Source organism: Diadema antillarum, unplaced genomic scaffold, assembly GCF_040938485.1.
Source record: "Diadema antillarum isolate AM-2024a unplaced genomic scaffold, OU_Dant_1.0 seq00000357_RagTag, whole genome shotgun sequence".
NCBI lineage: Eukaryota > Metazoa > Echinodermata > Echinoidea > Diadematoida > Diadematidae > Diadema > Diadema antillarum.
In genome coordinates, this window is record NW_027271363.1 from 445,001 (window position 1) to 471,827 (window position 26,827).

The following is a 26,827-nucleotide window of genomic DNA, read 5'->3' on the forward strand; positions in this document are numbered from 1 at the left end:
GAAGTGTCAGGTGAACACTTTTCAACACCATCACAGTGCACTTTCTACACCTGTGGGTGTGGTCCTCTATTAACACTCGATCGGTGTTAAATGTAACACCCATGGTGTTAAATCTAACACCGATGTTTTTACAGTGAAGGTGTTTGGGTTTTGACTATTGGCACGCTGAATTTTAGTAATATATGCATATCCACGTGTTCTGGGTGCTATTGTCGATAAAAATGAATGAAGGTATAATATCTGCAGTATAAAATAACACAACCTTTGACGATTATAAGACCATGAATGACTCATTCAGTCTACATTAAACTTTGAATGGGCGATGAAAGTCATAGTATACTTTCACGATGACTTTCATCGAATCAATATTGTTATCATAAAAGACTTATGGTGATCATCGGGCAAGCACACCAGAGCATTACTTTTCTGGCAGTACTATAGGGCCTACCTGTCATACAATATCAACCTGCCATAGACCTGTAATATATTGTGATATACCTCAAGTAATTATACACAACTCGAAACGCGAGATAACCTCAAAACCAGTTTTCTTCCAATACGGTGGTTTGACAAAGTATTCAACTTTATGGATACTTTTTCTTAGAACAAGCTTTATTTCTCACCTACATATCTTATATACCGATATTATATGTATTTTTGTATGCATAATGTATTTTGAAATGTATTTGCATGCGCTTGTCGTCGTTACGTTGGGCAAGTCTACGGTAAGCTTCATGACTGTCAGGAACAACATTAATTATGGTTATGAAAATGTGCTTAGAATTTGAATAAATGATATTGTGATCAACCTGGTCCATAAGCCAGTTCGTACAACTGGGTAATTCCATTTTGCACACGAGCAGTAAAATGTATCTTTTATACTATTAATAGCAATGTGTTGGTTTTTAATACGCACTAAGATGGGCATCAGATCTGTAATGTAATCCTTATAAATGGTGCTTACTAGCACATCCACCTGACAGCAACCAAGTGTTCATTAAAGTCTAGTATTTGGCGACACTTATAGAAAAACAAAATGCTATGCATGCAAAAAAAGGAAAACAATGGACGTTTCCCGTGCAAGTGTTACTTGATGGACCGTTCTGGTCACCTGGTCTACGCAAGTTATTTTCATTTAAACACGAAAGCCATAATACTTACGTCGGGCAAGCTTAAGCAATATGTCGCTTGGAAAAGGAGTGAAGGGCCTAACCAACAGACAAGAAAACTAAAGGCACTTTAGAAACTGTGCATAATATTATGAGCTAATTATCAAGAAGTAGCTCATTGATGGAGCCGGCACGTGCCGGGAAACTTACAATCCTCCTCTCGTTCGGGTCGGCACCCTCAGTGAGCAGCTCCCGGACGCAGTCTAAATGGTTGTTCGCTGCTGCCAGGATCAAAGGCGTCGTCCCATCCTAAGTGCCATAAGGGATCGGAGAAGAGAGAACATCGAAATATTGAGAATTGGTACCGAGGAGTCTGAGGCCACAAAATAAGGCGATTTTTCTTCCACCTATATTGAATGACCAGTGATAACAAGAGACAAAAGGTCGAGATGTTCGGAACCTCGGACAGACACAAGTATAAACATTAAAGGAAACATGAAAATGAATAATGTATTACCAGCATCAGTGTTTTCTATCTGCAAATCACAAATACATGTACTACATTACCTATCATTAAAGAAAGCGGTTTGAACATGACACTAAAACTGGCTTCATTGATTAAAGGAAGAGAATTCAGTCGTCTACAAATAATATCTAACATCATCAAAACAAGTATGCATGGGGTGAATAAATACGGTGTGCATTCAAAACACTGCTAAAAGGCAGTTATTACAGGGACGGATCCAGGAATTCCGTAAAGGGGGGGGGGGGGAAGGAACAATATTTTTGGTGCTACTTCCGGGTTTCATCTTATTTTTTTTCTTTTTATTTATTTTGTTTTAACAACAAATAAAGAGGGGAGGCGCGCCCGGTGCGCCCCCCTCTGGATCCGCCACCGGTAGATCTTCCAATTGATAACTTATTCTGTTGACTCCTGAATTTTGAAAATTACCGCAGACTTTGTACTGAATCGAGCAGGTTCTTGAATTCACTGGGTTACGATATCCTTTACACAGAAGAAATTGGGGTCAATACATGCAGTGCGTAGGCATGTGAGGAGATAAATTCCGGCGTGTGTGGGGAAACAATTTTATAATGGCTGTTGTATAATTTGTCGTACCCTATGCAAATAAGCCATCAGCGGAGAAGCAAAAATTCGAGAACTTGACCGACTAGCGTAGCGGCATGCGGAATGAGTCATATAGAATTCTACTTCACTTGTTGCGGTATGGAAAACAGCACACGACTTTTTTACGTTCACTAGGCGCTTCTGCAGAAGGGTGTGCAAATATTCAAAGCGTTAAGCCACCTCGAGCTATAGCGTATGCACTGTAAAACAGTGAAAGACCATTTTTACTATTAAGATGCTAAATTCAAATTAGTTACTTATGATTATTAATTGTTTGTCTTTCTTTATGCACTGGCAGTTCACAAGGCATTGTTAAAAATGAAAGTTTGTAAACTGCTTACATAAAATCGTGTTCTTTTTTGTTGTCACGTTGGGAACTAGCGAAAAGGTGTTCAACTTTATGGTTATTGGCTTATGGATAAATTTGATTGAATTATGTCAGAGAATTGGTTCAATCGGGCAGTTTAAAATTAACATAAAATTTGGATCGCATGTTGTGGCCGAGTCTGAAAACGCAAAAGGCCACTATGCCTTTCAGCATTCACTTCATTGGCAAATTATTCACCATCAAATGGCGTGTAATACCCATAATCTAAAAACCACGCGTCGGTTGACACACTTTAAATGCATTATAGCCGCATCCCCGATAACGTCATCTGCCAATCAAAACCTGCGAAAGCGCACATGCTCAAAACAGCGCCCTCACAACATTAGATTACTAGTATATCGATGCTAGTTACTGTATCGCACGCGATGCCCGGGTTGTGGAAACTACAGTCAAAACCTCGACGTGCGTGATCTTTCGCATCCAAAATTGATTGCCCGTGGGAAAATAGATTTCAAGAAAATTACGGTCGCATCGAATGTCTTCTTGAAATCACATCACTTCGCGTTGACGAATATGTCAAGTGAAACACGTATACGTCTCATGTTGAATATGAAGAACATTTACATACAAACGTTTGCGAAGTAACACTTTATAATCAGTACACATTACACATGTAGCTGTGCTTTATTCACAGACTCACCACATGCGTTGTGTTGGAGATAAAATCATGTCCACACACATCCGAATGATGCAGTTCTCTATATGTACGGAGCCCTAGCAATAAGGCGAGCCACATAATAGCACCTCGATACATTACAAGCATTGATGAGCGCAAATACACACACACACACACACACACACACACACACAAACACACAAATCATATTCCTGTCGACTTCTATAGGCATCAACAAATTTCTGTGAAGGCAATAATTGAAAAAAAAAGCACCATAAAAATGAAATATTGTACTTAGCATTGCCTTATTGTTATCAACTATATTTCATCAATTTGGTAATGGCTTCGGTCGGCTATCCATTTTCATCAGCACCTTTTGCCCTTAATCGTCCACCGGGTCCGTTGAGTACTTTCATATCTGCATGAGATGTCACTGCGTACAAGTAGGTAAAATGTATGCACGTGGGTTTGGGTCATTGAGATTGGTCATGGGTATAATAATTTTAACCCTCGCTCAATATGTTGCTGCTAAAGAATTTAAATCACTGCACTTCTTACGGCGTATAACGAAGTCAGAGAAAGGTATATAATTATCATGATTTATCTTTAGAACAACATGATTTTTCGCTTCGTGTCCCTCTTTTCTCCCTCCATCTCTCACTATCTTCTTCTTTCACTACGAAATCACGAAGATCATCGCAGTATATATTGTGTTTGTGTGTGTGTTGTTCGTGTGTGTGTACTCAAAAGCCCCCCCCCCCCCCTTCTTTTTCTTTGTTGGGAGAATAATACTCACAGAGGCACACAAATGGCTTGACTACATAACAAACCTTTTAGAAAACAGTATGTTCTGTGTACTTCTTATCGCGAGACTCCATTAGGCTTTTATGTCCGGTTTTTTTTATATTTCCAGTTGTTGCTGTTGTCCTTTTTTTTATCATGATCATTGAACATTCAGACACAAAGTGCACATCTTGTGCTACAAACAAATAATATGTGAGATGTCAAAAGCTGGTGCATCGAAAGGGAGTCCACAATATGGAATAATGTGCTAGCCATCAATGCATTAGGCGCTGTAGTGTTTCACTATGGTACTCATATGCCACAAAGGGAATATATATTATAGACATGGATTAAATGAACACCAATTCCACTGGCATATCTTTCAAGATTCAAACAAACATTGCCGTGATTGTGTCATTGTGTGTGTGTGTGTGTGTGCGTGTGTGTGTTTGTGTGTGTGTGTGTGTGTGTGTGTGTGTTCACATTCCTTGCATTTTTTTGTAACATCTCGCCCATGGACTCACCAACACTGCTCCCTTTCTACCGAGTCGCAATAACGAATATTCAAGCAAGAACAATGAATTCCCCTCCAATTTCTGTGTCTATCTCCAACAAAATATCTAGCGTGCACGGAAGCTGATGGATTTTGTAAGCTAGTACAATGCCAGGAAAAACAAAGACTACAGAAGTATTCAAAACAAAATATATAATACGACGTCAAAACGGCCAAAAATGTAATTTAAAAAGAAAATACATCATCTGTTAGAGCACTATCAGAGTGACAAATCTATAAGTGACTAGATTGTAAATAGGCATTTTTTTTAAAACTCTACCGTGCACTACGACAACATTCCAAAGATTTTCAATAAGCTTTCCTTTTCTAACCGTGTCATAGTCCTTCTGTGTGTATGAGCCACTGCGATGGACACAGTCCCCCTGTAAAGCGCCATCTCAGCCAGTGTATCAGCTTAGAATCTATTAATTACTTAATTAATCATGTATGCTCATCGTAACGTCATCACAGTGTGGCGTCGTATAATCAGATATGTCAGCGAAGAGACCGGAACGGAAGTGTTGACCTTTTGGTAGAGGGATTTTTAGTGTCCCAAGGACAGAGAACACACACACACACACACACACACACACACACACTGATGAAGAAGGCTACGGCTGTCATGGACAATTCTTGTTTGTGTTATATATATATATATATATATATATATATATATATATATATATATATAGTTATATATATATATACATAATAATAGTAATATTTTATATAGTTTTGAGGAGAGAGAGAGCGCGCAAAAAGAAAGAGAGGGAGAGATGAACATTGGAAAATACAGTATATCCTGCAAAATTTTGACTCCATGTCGAGAAATGTCCCTTATAACTGCAGTATAAATATTGAATATATATTCTACTCTCCTGAATCTTAGAAAATAAAATAAGTTAATGCTCTATAGAACTGTTAGAGGTAGACATGGTAGACAAGCTTCTTATTTCTACAGTATCAATGGAGTAAGGAAAGGGAGGTGAAACCCCGCGTGCGAGTCACATTCATGTCTGTGAGAAGATGGGTGATTCATCTCTCAACAGACTACACGACCACCATCACGGGATCGTGGCACGCCTCCTGCACCTGTTTCATGATGAATGATCGTTCATCATCAATTATCTATCAGTGTCACGTGACTGATACGCAACAATAAACGCAACATCATCAGATGCGCCATTCAGTGATGAGAGAATGGAAAAGGCATTTATCTAATTTGTAAACATGAATGTGGTCTCATCGCTATAATTCACCCACTGTTCGTTCAATCAAATGGGAGTGGTTGATTGCATTACTCTTCTACATTTTATTTTCCTTTCATCGCATGTGAAAACTCGACTGCATTTTTTTTTTTTTTTTTTTGGTTGACGATGCAGAGACGTGCAGCTCTCACGCCTGTATCTGGTTGTGTGGCGAATTTTGTATGCGTATGATATATGTAAAATATTTATGCTTATCTATGAAAAAAAAAATGTTCCATAGCTCTTAACCTTTTTAAATGTCAAATATGTTACATACAGCACTTCAGAAACATGATGTTTATGTAACTATCATTTGAATAAATATTATGAAAAAATCTCTTACTTTACACACGACACATAATACTGTCATACTGTAAAACCTCGTTTTTGTACATCATACTCGTTCCCTTCTTCTCCTTTGTAATCCCACAATCATTTTAAATATTTCTACATTATGACACACACACACACACACACACACACACACACACACGCACACACAGACAGACACACACACATAAAACATTCTTCGTAAAGCATAAAAGTTTTGAGTAATAATCATCTCAACCCCATGATAAACAAAAAGCTACACTGTAAAAACATCGGTGTTAGATTTAACACCACGGGTGTTAAATCTAACACCGATCAAACTTCAATAGGGGACCACACCCACAGGTGTAGAAAATGCACTGTGATGGTGTTGAAAAGTGTTCACCTGACACTTCGTGGTGTTAATTTGACACTGTACCTGGTGTTATTTTGACACTGTACTGGTGTTAATTCAAAAATGACACCACATGGTGTTGATTTGATATTTGTTGGTGTTAATATCTATGGTTTAACACCCGTCCAACTTCAATAAGAGACCACACCAGCTGGTGTTACTGTGGTGTAAATTTGTTTTCACATTCTTTCAAAAATCTAGTATTTTAATGTAAAATTCTTGATCGTCCTGTTTAAATCAAAAATCAACAAGAAGTGCAGTTACTAAGAAACTCTTCAAAAAACAGTTTAAAATTTGGAAATGACACCCGGAGGTGTTAATTTAACACCATAAATGAGCACCGAAAATTGAACACCAGCTCGGTGTTCACTATTTAACACCGGACTTTTTGCAGTGTATGATGAAGACTGATAAAATTGATGGTTCTGCTGCTAAAAACTCAATGATATTAACATGGATAAGGATGCCACACCCTCCTGACGCCTGACTGTTTATGGAATTGGCGACTGATCACATGATATTACAAGGTATTTCTTTGTATTTCAGAATGGACGATGCGTTAAAATTACGAGGTTTGTCAACGAGGTCCATTAATGAATGGCATTTCATATAGGTGTACATAATTATATAAACATATCAATGTATACTTGTGACTTAGCCGACTATGTACAATGTTATTTTTTTCTTGTCTTCTTTCATCCTTTTCATATCTCCCTCTTTATATCTCTATCTATCTCTTTCTATCTATCTATCTTTCTATCTATCTATCTATTCGTATCTATCTATCTATCTATCTATCTTATCTATCTATCTATCTATCTATCTATCTATCTATCTATCTATTCGTATCTATCTATCTATCTATCTATCTATCTATCTATCTATCTATCTATCTATCTATCTCTCTCTCTTAATCCATCTCGCTCTCCCGTATATTTTCTCCACGTCTTTACCCGCTCGCGATCGAGTGTAATAAGGTATTCATGACGGGTGACCTGTTGGGGGAAGAGGCGACGGTTGCTGACCTGTTACACCGTGGCGCACGCGAGGGGTAAAATAGAGCGAGGGGGGATCGTGGGCCTTCATAATTCAGTCCACTAATGGAATGCATATAGTTAGTGGCGTGCTCATTACTATAGCTTCCGCTCGTTGCGCAGTGCCAAACAACTCATGCGGCCTTTAAAGGACCAAATCGGAGTGAGATGATATTGAGCAAGCATGTTCTCAGATCTAGGGCTTATCAATGCCACAAGTCATGCAAGTAGTTGGAGCTGCGACACCGTGCACCCTCACCAAAAAGGCACTGTATACTATTATGTAGTAATGATTGTTATAAACTTGACACCAGTTGCAGAAGACGCAGTGATACCGGAATTAACTACACTTTGAAGCAGCACGGAAATAGCTAAATATCGTGCTATATCATAATCAAATTAACTAAGATTACGATTGGTTTAGCCACTTGTTGACATGAACAAGCAACTTTTACTACATCTATAATCCAAACTGAAACATAAAGATAAACATAATGAAGAAAGAGACAAAGAGACAGAACAGACAGACACAAATAGAGAGAGGGGGAGGGGGAGAGGGAGAGAGAGAGGGGGAAGCAATTGCGTCATTAATTAACATTATTTCAGGAATTACGCCTTCCATGTAATTTGTGATGCATTTTGTTTCACTGATTCATTTATTCATGAGGTAAAAGAAAGCCAACGTGGAAACGCAAGCTCAGTAGCTCACTAGCTCAGTCTGCCTAATATAGCGCAGGCTCCTCTAAATATTTGATGACATGCACGTAGCATACACGACTTCTTGCGCGCGAGTCCTCGCTAATATTAAGCTGGCTGATTTTAACGTGCGTCAAGGGGGGAATTGTTTCAGTTTATAGAGGCCAGGGCTTTGGTGCATTTACATGTATATTTCACGCATACAAACATGAGGCAGTGTAAACTAGTAGGCCCTATTGGTTTGTGTTTGGTATTTGCTACTTTATGCTATGGATGAAGCAATCAGCTTGGATAATAGATTTAAGGACACATCGCAGTGGTGGATCCAGGGGGAGCGCACGGGCGCCCCCCTTTTATTTTTTGATAAAACAAAAGAAATAAAAAGAAAAAAATGAGGAGGGGTGTGTGTGCGCCTCCCCCCCCCCCCCACTTTAATTTTGTAAAGGCGCCCCCTCTTTACGGAATTCCTGGATCCGCCCCTGCATCGTAATATTGCTGCACTCGAAATAAGCGTGTAACTCTGCATTTACGTCAAGCCGTTGTAAACACGACAAATTCGATACCTAAACTCTTCTCAACCTTCATCCGTCCTTCTTGCACTCAAACACACTCACACACACTCACATACATTATAAGATAATATATATCTGTCCATTTCTCGTGCCATCTCATTCTCTCTCTCTCTCCCTCTCTCTCTCTCTTCGTCGTTCTTTCTTTCTTTCTCTTTCTCTTTCCCTCTCTCTTCCTCTCTCTCTCTCTCTATCTATCTGTCTAGCTATCTATCTCTATCTCTACCTCTCTCTCTCTCTCTCTCTCTCTCTCTCTCTCTATCTTTCTCTCTCTCATTCATCTAGGCCTACTCTCTAAATTGCTGTTGTCCCAGAATTTCAATCAATTTCTTCCTTGTCTCTGTTGGGGAGCGCAGTGCTAGCTGTCACCCTTCATTCGTTGAAATCAATCTAGACTAAATGGAACAATTTCCCCCAACACACTCCTGTGAGTAAAATGGCGTGTAATATCCCCACTGGGCGCCTGGCGTTGTACAATAGCAATCGCAATATTCGTTCAGTGTGCGATCTGGACCTGGGGAAAATCCACGCTTCACAAGAAGAAAGTCATGTACAACTAAACTTACAAGCACGCGCGCCAATTGAAAGGGGAGAACAATATTGAGACGGACGAACGATCGATCGCGAAGGCCGGGGGTGTTTTTTATGATAAAAGGTGGACAACACGTCGGAAAATATTAGTTTTTGGTTTGATCAATCCTACAAATATGCTAACGTGAGACACGGGTCAATCAAATCGTGAAGTAAGAACGTCGCCCGTGTGAACACAATCACACCTTTGGTTATTTGTGTTATCTGTTAGTGGGTTGTTGTTGCTTTTTTTTTCTTGGTCAAGACGTCACCATAGGTTGCGAGTGAATTATCTACGAAAACAAAACACAAGGACAACGTTTCTCGTAAAATGTGAGGCGCGCTCCGGGTAGAAAGAATTAGATCAACAGCTTCGGTGAAATCAAATACCAGTAACTTGCCATGAAATTATGAAATCATGTAAGATACTCCGCCGTGAAAATTGAGACAATTTCACATTTAGTAATATTTGCAAAGCTTCACGTCGAATGATGTCTGAACACTTGCCTTGGCCTGCATGCATTGACAGCTTAATCTAAAACCTATTCAAATAATCATTATGATTCAAATTTATTGCAAACTCGTTGTGAGTCTGATACGTTAACTTATAAGAAGGTGTCTGTGTTTGTTTGTTTGTTTTTGTTTGTTTGATTGATTTATTTGATTTGATTTGATTTGATTTGATTTGATTTGATTTATTTCTGCTTAATTCCCTTACATCAGATAGGATCATGTACATGTCATTTATGACAAACAGTATATCGACACATAGTTTTTAGTACAATTATACAAGACAAATACAAACATACTAGCTTATGGAACTTAAACAGAAGGGTCTCCAAAATAAGCCGAGGCTTGACGGTATGGAGACTATCATGCTTACCTACTCTGAATAGAATAGGGAATAGAGAAAGAGAGAAATATGGAAGGGTATAGGGGGAAAAGGGAAAATTACAGAGTGTATGGGTACCACTCCAACTACTTTACAATGATAGTAATGATGATAAATACAATATGATAATAATATTAAAGTTAACACATTCAGTTGCCTTTGCCGGAGTAATGACCGAATATGCACTATGAAAATAATAATGTGTGAATACAAAATATCTTATACATATTGTTATCTGACATTGAACAAAATATATCGTGTTTGTTTTATGTACGCAGTAATGGTAAGGCCCATCGTACACATACATGCTCATATAATATACATGATGTACCTATCCTATACATACATATACATACTCATATTCATAATATGGATAGATAAATAAATCGATATATGTTATTCTTCAACATAATTTCATTCATGAATCAGAATTCTTTCTATTACTGCAGTAATACTTTAAAAAACAAAATATATAGATTACAATATACATGATTTAAAGGAGAAAAGATAAACGTGTACATTGATCCCACTACCACATAAGATTGTATTACAAAATTGGTAAATAATTACATAAGAAATTATGAGTGTGTGTGACGCCTCCTTATCTAGTACTAATAGAACTAGAATGTAATGTTAAACAACGGCAATCTTAACTCGTTTGCTAAGTTTGATGCAAAGTGTACTCGACAGATGATGTGTTATAGTCTTAATATTATAGAGACAGTCTAATATGAACAGAACGACGGACAGACAACCTGGACTCATAAGACCGTGGAATCCATGCTGGAAAGACGATCGAGAAAGGAAACTTAAAGCTAAGACGCAAAACAAGGAAGGAGAAAAGCGAGTGGATACGATTTTTTGCTTCCGAGCTTTTCACGTCTACCGTAGATATTGACAGGGCGACACGCCCACACTCAGAGCGCGTCAGCGGTCACGCTTCATCACCGATGCGTGAAACGGAAGTCAACGTGTCGCAAAATGCTAATCACAGCTGTCATACAGCGCGGAAGCCGCGAATCGCATCTTGGACACACATGGCGGCAAAACCAACGCGGCCGAATACGATTTTCGGGTGTATAAGGTGAAACATGTCTCCTCCGTGTCCGTGGAGTCGAGTGAGCGTGATGATGAACGCCCTGCTGCTGCTACGTGGTCTATTAGGACTACTACTAAAATATTAGTACGGTGGTGACAATACTAGCAGCAACAATAATCGTAACAATAGGAATATATTACTGCGAGTCACGTTCATAGAAGTACATGTAATATGAAAATGTTAATCGTAACCATATGGTCATACACGATAAGGTAGCCACACACGTGTTTATAAGCATTTTGTTACCTTGGGGGATCAGCCACTTTCCAAACCTTAGTGTTGTATCAGTTTTGGTGGGGTTTTGAGACATGCACAGTAAAACATCTCGTCAAATATGTACCGACAGGGTTCATTTTTTCCAAACCCAGGACTATCGTAACTCTCATTCATCAGACAGGGAAATTTCACTCGTACCTTTTCAAGTATAGAATACAATTCCAACTTCAATACAAACAAACAAACAAACAAACAAACAGATATCAGATGTCATTATTCAATTTCAAAATCCATTGAACTTTCCACTAAACTATCACTGGACTTGCCATTGAATAATATGAATTCTCTGCAAAATTGGTGATTTACGCATCTTCAAAAAATATTAAATGTGGATGCATAAAATGAATATGGAAATCAACAGAAAGAGAGAGAGTGTGTTTGTAAGTGTGTGTGTGTGTGTGTGTGTGTTTGCGTGTGTGTTTACATATGTGGGAGAGAGAGAGAGTTATAAGAAAAGGAATCACAGAAAAATTGAGCAGGAATGAAAAATCGACATGTAAGGGATTATAAGGAAATTTTGTTACCCATTCATTTCAATGGCATGGGTATATTCAAAGTGGGGAAAAATACACAACTAACACACTGTTCATGCGCAATGTCAACGGCAACTAAGTTGTACAGTCGAAATTTATTCCTTACGTGAAAGCGTGCTGGCTAATTTTCAAGAGCACAGAACAAGAAGTACAAAGTTTATGGTATACAGTATAAACATCAAAGTCAGTTGTAACGATTCTGGTAATAAATGAGAATAACAGTAAAATTCTGGTTGACAAATTTCCTTTCTTCGACGCAAATATTCAGCGTTTCAGTAGAATTTTTTTAAACAAAGAGAAGGAATCTAAAAAGACATGATGCACTGTTCTGCGCTGCAAGAACTTCCAATATACCGCGGTACTGGAAAATACATTCAAATTAATAGGTTCACTTTAAGTTTTGATTTGAAAGTATTTTATGAGATAACATTTTAGCATTAATAATTGCTCTAAAAAGAAGCAACCGATGAACTACATATGGACGACGTTACTGTAACTGTAATGGCGACGGCAGCCACGAAGCCAGAAAGAAATACTGTCTCGCAAAATGTCTTTGTGAGAAATAGCCTTGCTTGATAGGTAATATTTGCGGCAGACCTTGCATCCAACGTATTACTCGATAACCCCACCGGAATTGCTGATATTCGAAGGCAGAGATCAAGAAAATAACGACGTTTTCTCCCTTACATCACTTTACACTAATTTCTCGCAATAGATTGCGGAATACACACCATAAAAATGTCTTACACACAGAGAAATTAGGGTTCTATTAGGGTTCATATTTTCACCCTACGAGCAAATCTAACTAAAAGGCACCTTATAGGGTTCGGGATGGGTGTAGGGGTGCAAATCCGAACCCTAAAGGGAGCCAAGTCTTAAGGGTTCGAATTTGGAACCATTCCATAGTCTTTCCCGAAAGCTGACATGTGGGTGTTGAATGGTGTTTGCTTGAAATGCCACACTATTTTTGGATATTATCGTATATTTTTATTTGAAAATATAACTACACGTTGTTAAAGAGTAACAGTGTCATCAGTAATACTGTACTAAAAAAAATACTACTTGAATTAAACATTTGTTTTTTCTTCTCGCACCGGGATCAAGAATATCATTTCAATGACGTTATCATAGAGTACACGTATTATGCGTGCACGCGTGGACCGTTCAGCACATACACTTGGTCAATGGCAAAGCTAAAATCGCATGCGCACGCCACGCCGTTGGTCGCGCGGTATACGTACGTACGTGCATACTACTGACGTTCCTCGTTTGAAATGGACAGACGACCGTGAGGTTGGGATGATGAATTAATCTTTTTGATGAGCCAACCGTTGTGAGTAGATAGTTGTACTATAATTCCGTTGAAAATATTTCACAGTAATCGATGATGATATGTGTGAATTATGCTAATCGAATGCTGAGTGGTGAAAACTGATGCGAAAGAGTTGTATCGAGGTACATGTGTACTAACATGTCAGAAGTGCGATCATACATATCAGGTACATACAGTAAAGCATAGCGAATAAGTCAATGAAAGTGCACAGTAATACGGAAAGCCTCAACCAAGGTACTAACTACGACCAACAGCCCCATACGCATAGCCATAGCGTAATTACGCTATGCGTATGGGGCTGCCGGACGCAGTTACCAAGGTACGTACGTAAATAGGTGACCGGATATAGTCGCATCATATTCGTTAATAGGAATTATTACGTTTGAGCCGAGTTGAGGCTCAGTTGGATATTGGTTTCTGTGAAGTTGACACGAAGAACGATGTAGGCATGTATGATGTGCCTAATGAAGAAAAATAGCGTTCCTGGTTCATTTAGGAGAATTTAAGACATGTATGAAGATTGAAGTCAGAAAATTTAGGTTGGCCTTGACTCCTTGTTGTCTATCAATGAAAATAGAATGTGTGTTATAAATTAGCAATGCCATAGTCACAGAGCATAAGCAATGATACACGATATGTGAATTTAGATAATATCTACTGGAGAAGTTGCATGTGCTAGACATGACATAAAATAAGTCACACAAACAAGGTATGTAAACGGTAAATCACTTCAGAAGTACAACTACTTGATCCCATACTTTAGCAGGTAGATATTCCAATATTGATTGTATGTTGAACTTTGTTTTATTCAATTACAGGTTGAGCCTTGCTGATCCATGCTGATGCATGGTGTTAGCTTGGTCTCATACTGGACCAAAGGGACCTGTGATTATTCATCATCGAGTTCACTATGCATCAAGTTCAATAATGGTCTTCAGGATGAGTGATGCAGGTCAACCTCGAGAGACTGGTGAGCCATATAGGATGCCAGAGCTGGAGATGGAAGATGTTCAGGATGTCAATCCTGGTTCCTCGTTGAGTCAGTGTGGAAGCCATGCCAGTCCTTCTGAGAGTGATGGCCAGAAGGGCATACTATTTGGCAGCTGAAGCAGGTGCTATAGAAACGCATCAAAAACTAGAGCTCGAGGAGTTTCGACTTATGCAGCGTAAGATGAGATTAGCTATGAAGACCAAGCTGCAGGTTGCTGAAGCAGAGGATCAGATATACCTTGACTACGAGAACAAGAAGTTGGGAGTCGGCTTTCCTGTGAAAGCAGAGGATGAAACCTTGCTGTACCCAACTGAATGCGCCAACCAACCAGTACACACGAGTACACCGATTTCCCTGACTAGAGAAGTAGCAAAAACGTTATTTTCAAATTTTCTTTGACTTTTAGCAGATATAGTCCAAAAGCCAATAAGATCATCAGCATCATGTAGTATCCCTGAACCAGGTTTGATGAAAGCCCATCAATTTTTCCGTAGATACATCCGCACAGACCGGGAGACAGACAGGCAACCTGAAAACATATGCCTCCGGCACCATTCAGGGCAGAGGCATAATAATGAGACTCCTATGTCATAGGCTATGTCATGTATGTTTAAACCATATACAATTTGAGACGGGTCACATTGAATCCCCCCCCCCCCCCCCCATTAGAATTGCTAAACACCACGGCTCTAGAAACATCTTTCCATTTTAATCCAGAAAGTAATCACCTCCCTGTTTTTAGCCGAGGGTGAGCATGAAGCCACTCCATGAAATGAAGATTAGCATTTTTTTTTTTTTGCAAAATATATGTGAAAATGTCTAATTTCATAGATAACGATAACTATTTATTCTGTCTTCTAAACTGTTGTCAGGTTATTCCCTTTCTTAGAATGCACTGGGCTTGAATATTTACAAGAATACTCTAAAGAAATATATAATAGAAAAATACAAGAGAACGAACTGGCAAATTACAAATTTAAACACAACCTAAAGAGAACTTGACTTCTATTCACTTTTATCTTTTTTCTTTTTTCTTTTTTTTTGGGGGGGGGGGTGGATTATGGATGAAAATATGAATCTGCTAATGGATATGAAATACTCAAATTATGCTTTCCATTATATTTCATACTAGATGGGGTTAGTTTGTATTGTTCATATATTAGATATTTCTTCACCATCGATAGCCTCAGTGCTTCAATAACACATGCACACTTTGAATTGATTGTTTAAGTAGGGAACAAAAAAAAAAAAATAAGTCGCCTGCTGTTTTTTGTAGTAGACAGCCACACAATGTATGTCAATTTTGGGCAATCTCTGGCAATGCAATGTCATAAGTGGAGTAGCTTTGTGACACTTGACAGAAGCATGATTTTCTCACAAACCCTTTATGTATATAAGGATTGAAAAATAGAGTTTGTTCCAAAACCTGAGAAAACTCAACATATCATATCTACTTTTTTTGCATATAAAAGAACACTGGACATCACTCTTTAAGAAGGCAGAAACTACATGTATTATCATTGCCCTTACATACGTCAGTGACTTGTTGAGGAAATGTGCATGTTTTACCTAAAAGAAAAAAAAAAGTGAAATTCTCTTTAGGTTTTCCTTGAATTGTTCTACGCATGTGACATCATAAACTCTTCTCACTCTGCTGCGACTGCACAAATGATTTAAAGATTATTAACTTTTGAACTGAATGTCCGCTTTTCACTTTTTTATGCCTCCGCAACGAAGTGGCCGGAGGCATTATGTTTTCGGGTCGTCCGTCCGTCCGTCCGTCCGTCCGTACGTCCGTCCGTCCCGTTTTGTTTTTGTCGATATCTCAAGAACCGTGTGGTGGTTTTACATCAAACTTGGTATGAGGGTATATCCTTGGGGGATAATACTTTGTGTGGATTTTAGGGTCACAGGGTCAAAGGTCAAAGGTCACAGGTTATTTTGTGGAAAAAAAATGAAATTTCATGTTTTTCTCCATATCTCGCAAATGGTTCAAGGTATCTTCATGGAACTTAGTATATATGCTTGTACCGATGGGCAGTGATTATCTAGGGAAGTTGGGGGTCATGGGTCAAAGGTCAGGGGGGTCAAAGGTCAAGATCAGCTCCTCAAAATATCACTACTTTCCTTAAAATGCAATATGCCTGAAGTTTGTTTTGTTTTTTTAACTTGATGTATGGCATGTATTACCCAATATATATTTTTGGGGAAGTTTCTTGCCAAAAGGTCAAAGGTCAAAAGGTAAAGGTCAAGTGAAAGTGCTAAATTGCACTTTTTCCTCCATATCTCGAAAGTAACTCAAGGTATCATCATGAAACTTACATATTTATGCATGTTCAACCTAACAGTGATTCTCTTTGGAACTGTGAGGTCAAAGGTCAAAGGCCAGGTTTAGATAATGCTATTTTCGCATTCAATACTGAAATTATACTTTTTCTCAATACCTTGAAAATTACTCAATGCATAAACTTATAAAAGGGTCAAAAGTCAAGTAATTTTAATCATTCATCCAATTGAACCTAGTTCTAGGAAAGTGAACATTCAGCTTATTTGTGTCAAACCTGTCATTTTAATATTTTGCCAATTGTGTGAAACTGTCATCTCACATTGTCAAGACATTGTACTATAGACCTATTAGGAGAACCATGCATTATGGCGGAGGCATATCAGTAGCCGTAGCGATATATCTAGTTTACTGATGTGTTCTAATAGTATAAGCCAGTTCGGGGTACCAGTTTGAGCATGTGCGGAAAAAGGTTATTTGTACCGAGAGACAGGTTGGTTTTTTAATTTCACTGAGATAAGCATCTGTAATGCTAGGATTATTCATGGAATCCTTATAAATGGTGCCTGCCAGTACATCCACTTGACAGCAAGCCTGGTATTTGGCAATGTTAACACACAAAAAAAGTTTGTTAACATATTCAAAACAGCACTTAATAAAATAGATGATTCCCTAAGTGTTGATTGACGAACCATACTGGTCACTTCATCTACACTGGTTAGGTTCATTCTTTGTTTGAATATGAGTTCCATAAATGGCTATGGTGGGCAAGCTGCTGCATTATGTCACTTTGAATTGAGTGAAGTGCCTAACCAACTGAGAAAAATGAAAGGTCAGTTGTACCTATGTGCACATGAGCTATCTCCGGACTGGCTTATTGCTGCGCATTCACTCAATCCACATGTAGGTCTATATGAAGGTGGACTTGCCCTCTAACTCTGATTATAATTTTAAGCTTTCTTTAAGTAGGTTGTATAAAGTGCTGATATATTTGTGTAAGGTTTGGTGAAAATTAAGTGTTAAAATGATTGGAAGAGTTGTGAGACTGTAACATCAACACTTGAGGTATTTCTCATGCATGATCATAAATCTCTGTAAAATATTGATGGTAATACATGTAGTAATAATGATAATGATAATAATAATAATAATAATAATAGTAATAATAATGATGATGATAGTAATAATAATATATTTTGCTTCTGATCATTATGCTTGTGATGGTGCCAATACCAATACCTGCTTTATGAATGTGAAAAATCGACTGCTCTTTACAATATTTTGAATGTTGGGGCTAAACTGCATACATTGTGTAATTATATTTATGGTCTACTGAGTACAATGTGCTTCTTGTTTCCATCGCTTGAAAAAACAACAACAATGTATCAAAAAAATTGTTTTTAAACTTGTCTCACAAGACATATTCCTTCCTCTTTATGTCCAGTTTGTCATACCACTGATTGGTTAACTTTATTTTCCCTTTCTGAGGTTACATTTTCTGTGGAATTGTTAATGTTAATTTGATGCAGTGAAAAGTGTTTTCAGATGTGCTATTCTGCCCAAGATATCTAACTGGGACATATCTTTAGCTGTGTGCATAAAAAAGTAACCAAATTTAGATGTGCATTCTTCATTTTTTGATTCTTTTTTTCACCTTTCTTATCATTGGTGTAATTGTATATGAAAAACAAAATGTGAAGTATACTAATTGTATAATGGCGCACATTCGCTAGCTCTCAAGTTTGGAATTGGATGGAATATGTCAGTACAAGTAGTGAGTTTCAAATATATATGACAGAACTTTGCCATACCCTTCATTGTTTTGGCAATAACTTGTGTACGAGAAATCAGAGTTGACATATCGCTGTTAATGTCTAAGAGCGTCATAAGAGCGTCTTTTGATTACACATAAAGGTGCTTAAGATGTACCGGTAAATTCAAGGTACATATCTATGATCCATTCTAGAAGTAGAAGGACAATGTGAAAGATATTTGTCACATAGTTTACTATTACTCTGCACAAGCTTCAGGGATTTTTTAAATAAAAAGAATTAGTGTTTTTTGTCAATGTGGTAACTTCCTTTAAAAGAAGAAAAAGTAATCATTTGATGGAAAGAACAAATATTTTTTCTTTTTCAATGTACTGACCAAATTTCATACATTTTTGATTTACATTGCCCTTTTTATGACAAAATATGCATCTCGTATTAGAATTTGTAGAAATACATTTTGATGTTCACTTTAAAGTAAACCATGAAAAAGAAAATCGCTGTTAACTTCTCCCTCTTCCATTAGACATATATTAAAATGTTAATAATTTATATGTAAGTATGCACTGTATTCATCATGTTTGTGTTCTATTTGTTGTTGAATTGAAGTCTCTGACTTCATTTTTCGAAAGATTGTGGATTTAATTGACTGAGAAACTGTGTGTAAATCTATGCATGCTATTTTGCGTCATGTCTGGAGTGTTGCCTTAGGTAATTGTTTGTGAAGTCAGTGAAGGCATCCAGTAGACATTAGGTAATTGTTTGTGAAGTCAGTGAAGGCATCCAGTATATAATTATTTTGGTTTAAAAAAAAAGGTTATAATTTTCACCATATGGGGTGCAGAAAGGTAACCCTATATAGAGACGTGTGCAAATTGTATTGCATCCTATATTGCGGTGACTTTATCACCCCATAGGGTGCAAAATTACAACAATAACAATATGAACCATAATGGGTGCAGGTATGAGGTGCAGAAAGGGAACCCTGTATAGAGGTCCATATTTGCACCTTATAGGGTGTTGAATATAGGGTGCTAAATAAGAACCCCCCAAAATAGAACCCTAAATGGAGCCGCTGGTGTTACAACGATATGAACCAGAAAGGGAGCAAATTTGCACCTGAATTTTTGTTCACCATATGGGGTGCAGAAAGGGAACCCAATGTAGGGGTGCAAATATGCACCAGATATGGTGTTGAATATAGGGTGCTAAATAAGCACCCCCAAAAATAGAACCCTAAATGGAGCCGCTGGTGTTACAACGATATGAACCCTATTGGGTGCAGAAAGGGAACCCAATGGAGGGGTGCAAATATGCACCATATATGGTGTTAAATATAGGGTGCTAAATAAGCACCCCCAAAAATAGAACCCTAAATGGAGCCGCTGGTGTTACAACGATATGCACCCTGTAGGGTGCAAATTAGAACCGTAATTTCTCTGTGTGTACTGTTGAGTCTTGATATTTTATTTCTCTGCCTGTCTGTGTGTCTGTCCGTGTGGTATGTGTGAAGGAGAGAGAGAGAGAGAGGGTGGGGGATTTATAGAGGAAGAGAAGGGTTATCTCTCGATACCAATTAATAATTAATTGCAATGAAGCCGGACGAGCTCATCGTTCGGCTGAATGAGGCGGTAGTGGAACGGAGATAGTGAGGAAAATAAAATTTATGATGATTGCATAGATAATGGTGATGATGATGATGATGATTATGAAGAAGAAGAAGAAGTGCCGGAAAGGAGGAGATAAGATAAGGAAAATATTGATACTGATGTTGATGATGACGATGACGATGATGGTGATGTTAGTGGTGATGATAATAATAATGATGATGATGATGATGATGATGATGGTGATGGTGATGATGATGATGATGATGATGAGGAGGAGGAGGAGGAGGAGGGGGAGAAGGAGGAGGTGGAGGAGGAGGAGGGGGGGGAGAGAAGGAAGCAGAAGAAGAAAGACAAAGGAGGAGGAGTAGTAGGAGGAAGAGATGCTCCCAGATGGAGATTAACCAGGATTCCAGGCCAACTGTACTCTCAAAGCCTCATCAGAGTGAAGAAAGCTGTTTCTAGACCTCGATGAGCTGCGCCTCCTCCGAAGGGATCACGTCTCCAGGCAAACAACACGACATACCATTAACTGCAGAAACGAATTCCAGGGGCTTACTCCTACCGGGGGATATACTAGTATGCACGTCTGTATACATTTCCGGCACAGATCTTGAATTTCATGCCACATGGAGTTTTCATGACAAGATAACGGAGCAAAGAAAACCAGGTTGGTATAAAGGGATGATAATGATGGTTCGTATGGATAGCAAGACATTCGATATTCCATCGTGACGGGTGAATCGAAGAGCATACTATAATACAAGTGGAGTGACTAGGCTTTGATTAATGAATTTCTTTCTGGTACACTTTACTCTAAAGTGTTCCCTTTTTTAAGTGTACGTTTGACATTGCATTTCTTCATATTTTTACTTTCAAAGCTTTCCAAGGATAACATATATTATGTTATTTTTGTAGCCATTAATGCCTACACTTTCATTACTTTGTGAGCTTTTGTATCACTGTCTTTATTGACAATGGAATGCAGGAAAAAAACTGAACTGATCTAAAATCAGCACAGCACAAAATTTGAATGATATAGTAATTTAATGTATTATCGTCTTTGACTGTTTTGTTTTATTTTGTTTTGTTTTGGTAATACCGCGTTTCGAACATTCTTGAAGAATGTCTCGGATCATCCGTAAATCATCAAATTCCTTGCTTCATCTTATAGAACTTCTTCTACAACAATTGTACTTGACAAACGCCCATTCAGATCTTTTTTTTTCATAGAATCTGTTTGTCAAAGTCGTGTAGACAGCTGTTTAAAAATCGAACAGCATTCGCTATGATTTTCACTCGGCGGCCGCAAACAAGTCAGTCTATAGCTGCAGAAACCCTTCCAGAACCACCAACTAAAGTCTTATTGCTTCTGAACATTTAGGGTTGCCGACTGGACTGAAAGAGTTAACCAAAATATCGGCGACAACAATGAATGACCAGATCTGATTGAGTGATAAGAGTATAGGTGGAAACACTGCTCAGAGGGAAAAAACTTGAACGCACAAAAAAAAAAAAACGATGATAGAAGCAAGGACACAAGAAGATGATACAGACAAAGAAGCCCCTTCAGTAAAATAAACAAACATTAGCATTGACGTAAGGCTGTTTTGTCCCTTGGATGTGTCTCCGCAACTGATTGTAACGTGCTGACAAGCGGAGTGAAAATAACATTATCTCCAACGGGATCGTCGACGCCCAGATTCTCTGCGTTCGAGCCTTGGAAAAGAGAAAACACACACCCGCAAGATCACTGTCGAGAACAATGAAGATGGATCTACCTCTAACCACCCCAATCTATTTATTTTCTCTCTCTCCCTCCCTCTCTCTCTCTCTCTCTCTCTCTCTATCTATCTATCTCTCTCTCTCTCTTTCTTTCTCCCTTTCTCTTCCTCTCTCTTTCTCTCACACGTAGTAACTGTATGACTCTGGTTCTGTCTCTCTTCTTTCTTTTTTCTTGGTGTGTTTCCATTAGATTGTGTTTAAAAGACACAAAGTAATGGCTAGCATATTTCAGGTCCTGTTGTTGAGAATTGCACTCACTATGACCAATGTATGCAAATATGCTGCTCTGTTCGAGAGAAAACATTTCACTTTCCATCAGTCTGTAAGGTCATCTTGGAATAGAATTTCACATTGTGCCGTCATGACAACAGTCCAGCCAGCTGAATAAGTTTTGTTTTGCTTTTTCCTGTTTGAAACACGTCAAAGAGGGGCTGAAAAATTCTGGAGAAAGTTGCATTACACAGAGAGCAGAAAACAGTAATCATGCTACAGTGAAATCAAACATAAATATTTCATCTGGTGCTATAGGCTATAGCAAGTCTTACTGGACTCTATCGGAAAATCAATTTGTTTGCTTTGCTGTCTTTGCTTGTCGGTAGTGATGCCCGAAAACGACTCAAGTGACTTCCTCGTGCAGAGAATAAGGAATATCTTCCGAATCCTTACATTAAAAAAATACAGGGACTTCTTGAGCGACAGCGGAAATTGATGCGTATCTGTGAGGTCAAAAACTTGAATTGACACAAAACATTAGAGGCGGAACGAAATAAGTTACAGTTCGTTATTCCAAAGGTTCGGCATTCCGCAAGTTTGTTAATCCGAAGACGAAATAAGGTTCGTAAAAGGTTCGTTAGCACGCACCTTCTTTTCATTTACGGATTAACAAGCATTCGTAATAACGAACCATATTTCGTTTTCGGATTAACGAACCTTCGAAAATGACGAAACTTATTTCGTTTCCGGATTAATGAACTTTCGGAATAACAAACCTTGTTTCATTTTCTGATTAACGAACCTCCGGAATGACGAACCTTCGGAATAACGTGACAATTAATGTTCGCATTCGGGAATCCTATTTCATTTTCAGAACAAAGAATACATATGTATATATAGGTGGAGGAAATTTGTGTGTTTCGGAAAACGAACATTTTAAATAACGCACTTTATTTCATTTTTGGATTAACGAACCTTCGGAATAGCAAACATCACCTCATAAAAGACTAGTAAGTCATCTTGAGATTCAGGGGAGGTTAAACAACAGAGCTCTGAATACGGGCTTTAAAATCAATTCAAAATTGTAATGAACTTTTATGTACCGGAAGGAGAGTCCGGGGAATAACTTGGCAAGGTATTATAAGCTACCCCTTCTATGAATAATGTTTGTTCGGAAGTCGAAAAACGGAAACGATTAAAAGCTATAGAACTGTTCCGTGTCGTGCATCCGGCCTTTGTTTTCAGAACATTCGTTTCACCTCCTTCATGTTACACAGGCCCTGCGGGACTGACGTCGAATGTTCGCAATCACTAACCAATGCAAACCGTAACATGTGCTCATATTTCACACTGTATAACATTTTCTCGCTCACACAGCACAAAAACACTCACAGGCATACACACAAACACAGAAAGACACACAAGAACACACAAAACAGTTCATATATCGCCACAGACAAATTTAGCAATTACGCTTTAAAAAAAGGAAATAGGTGCGATCGAATTATAACAATATGAAATCAGCTGCTGTATAGTACTATCATTACACTCGCAGCACTCTTTTCTGTTTCATAATCGAAAAGTTTTCATGTATCAAATTTTGCGCTTATTTTTCGATGGGCCAAAGTCGCTAAACGCAAGACAGTCATATCGTATCCAGTGGCGTATCTAGGGGGGGGGGCAAGGGGGGCACGTGCCCCGGGCGCCACTCCTTGGGGGCGCAAAAAACGAAAAAAAAGCGAAAAAAAAGAAGAAGAAAAAGAAAAAAACGAAGAAGAAGAAAAAAGAAAAAAGAAGAGAAGAAGAAAAAGAAGAAGAAGAAAAAACTCGCCCGGGGGGGGGGGGGGGGGGGGGGGGGGCAGAAAACCAAATCAAACAAGATAAAAACAAAACATGATGATGACGCGGACAAAATGACAATGTTTATTGTGTTCACACAAGAATTCCATGTTCTGTCAGCTGAAATACAAAAATTTTCGGCTCGCTCGCTGCGTTCGCTCGCCAAAATTTATATAAATAAAGAAGGTTAGAACAAAACGTGATGATGACGCGGACAAAATGACAATGTCTATTGTGTTCACACATGTCATTTCATATTTAGCAAGCAAAATGTTTCACGGAGCAGCGGCTGCAATTTCTTTCGTTCTGAAGCGATCGCCAATTGGATCAAAAGAATGCGCCAACGGTTTCGAACATATGGGGGGGGGAGGGGGCGCAAAAAAATCAAGCAAGATAAGAACAAAAGGTAATGATGACGAGGAAATATGCAAATTTCGGCTCACTCGCTCGTACAATTTAGAGTATTTTTTTCAAATCCACAGTTTCTTGGTATAAATCGTTATCTATAAGGCCGTCACTATTATCTTGATTAGGATTGTAAGATTAAATACAGTGTAAGTAAAAAATGACAAGAATTCCATGTTTTGTAAGCTGAAATACAAAAAATTTCGGCTCGCTCGCTGCGCTCGCTCGCCAAAATTTATCCAAAAAAAAAAGAAGAAAAGAAGAAGATGTGACGATGACGCGCACAAAATGACAATATCTATTGTGTTCACACATGTCATTTTATATTAAGCAGGAAAACTATTACACGGAGCAGCGGCTGCAATTTCATTCGTTCTGAAGCGATCGCCGATTGGATCAAGAGAGGACGCCAACAGTTTCGAACAAAATGGGGGGGGGGGGACGCAAAAAAAACAAATCAAAAAAGATAAGAACAAAACGTAATGATGACGCGGAAATATGCAAATTTCGGCTCACTCGCCTCGTACTAATTTAGAGTACTAGTATTATAAGTCCTCAGTTTGTTGGTATAAATCGTTATCTATAAGGTCGTCACTATATCTTGATTAGCAAAAAAGCAAAAATGACAAGAATTCCATGTTTTGTAAGCTGAAATACCAAAATTTTCGGCTCGCTCGCTGCGCTCGCTCGCCAAAATTTATATCCAAAAAGAAAAAAAGAAAAGAAAAAAGAGATAAGAACAAAACGTGATGATGACGTGGAAATATACAAATTTCGGCTAACTCGCGCGTACTAATTTAGAGTACTTTTGAAATTCCTGTTTGTTGGTATAAATCGTTATCTATAAAGCCGTCACTATATCTTGATTGCAATTGTAAGATTTGATTAGCAAAAAATGACAAGAATTCCATGTTTTGTAAGCTGAAATACCAATATTTTCGGCTCGCTCGCTGCGCTCGCTCGCCAAAATTTATCAAAATTCACTACATTTAAATCACCCTCAAAAGGACCCCTTTAAAGTGCTTGAAAAAGCATATCATGTGGACTTTGTTTAAAGTCCCTACCGGGATGGGGTTGGGTTTGAACACTTTTTCAGAAATTAGGGGCGCAATTTTCGCGCTTGCCCCGGGCGCCGTTTTCCCTAGATACGCCACTGATCGTATCAATACTCAAATCAGAGCCATTAACAAAACAATGATTACACGACGTAATAGTGTACAAACAAGAACATGATTTCAAATGAACAGAGTAGCCTTTTTTTCATCAAGTGTTTGCTTATCAGCTGACAAGGAATTATTGTTCGTAGGCAACACGTCTTACTCCTATTCTTGTTAAGCGTTTCATAGTTTAGTACAGTTTATCACATTTTCTTGTTTATTGACTGCCAGCACAAAGTATCAGTTTGTGAACCAAAGTAAACATGAAAATTTTGTAAAATTAGGAAGTGTATTCGGAGCATCACACATGATGGTCATTGTATCTATCAAAGGCTCCGAAATTGCAGTCGTGAAAGTTATATTGCGGAGAATTTAACAGACATAAATTTTACCCGAGTTTCACATTCCTTGCACACTAAAAAAAAAAAAACACAAAAAAAAAACATCGATGTATGGATGAGGTATATCGGAGTTACTTTGAGTCTGGCTACAGACTTTCTGCTTTTTTTTCACATCTTTTTTTTTTTTCTACATGAGCACATAACAGTACGCAAAAATATCAACATATCACAATATTATACAACAATATTCTGAAAAAAAAAAGAAATGTGTAAGATATCGCAGGGCGTTAAAAGCGTTCCGACTGATACAATTTAACATTGTGTTATGCACAATTAATCCTCCCCCCCCCCCGTCTCCCCTATCTACATCTATCTATCTGTCTGTCTATCTATATCTATCTATCTATCTATCTATCTATCTATCTATCTATCTATCCTTCTCATCATGTATATCTCTCTCCTTATCCCTGCTCTCTCTCTCTCTCTTCCCTTCTTTCTCTCCCTCTCCCTCTCCCTCTTCCTTTCTATTTGTCTGTCTGTCTCTCCCCCCCCCCCAGCCTATCTCTCTCTTTCAGTGAGTACCGCTCACCATTATTCACACATTCACCTTCGTATATTCACGCGGCGCACTTTCCTGGATTAGGTCTTGCTTGACTACACCACGAGTATTTAATCAGGCGGGTCAGTGATATTTACATTTGCACTTGACCGCTCGATTACTTTCATGGCCGTCGATGTGAGCCTAAGAGAGATACCAGAGAATGGACATAACTGGTGATATAATATGAGTAATTTTCCTGCATATAGAGACAGATCGTTGGAATCAAAGATGCAGCGAAGGGGGGGGGGGGGTACGGAAAGTCGAAAGGTGTACTGTCGATAAAA

General features: G+C 38.4%; 1 protein-coding gene across 1 annotated transcript in view; it reads right to left on the reverse strand.

The window, feature by feature from the left end:
- Positions 1–26,827, reverse strand: part of LOC139731103 (uncharacterized) — a gene marked incomplete at its 5' end in the record, with an annotated part of 47,930 nt that overhangs the window by 11,486 nt on the left and 9,617 nt on the right. Inside the window, one exon of the mRNA XM_071641982.1 lies at positions 1,320–1,418. Within this exon, the coding sequence (XP_071498083.1) occupies positions 1,320–1,418 (99 nt within the window). The remainder of the gene's footprint in view (positions 1–1,319; positions 1,419–26,827) is intronic.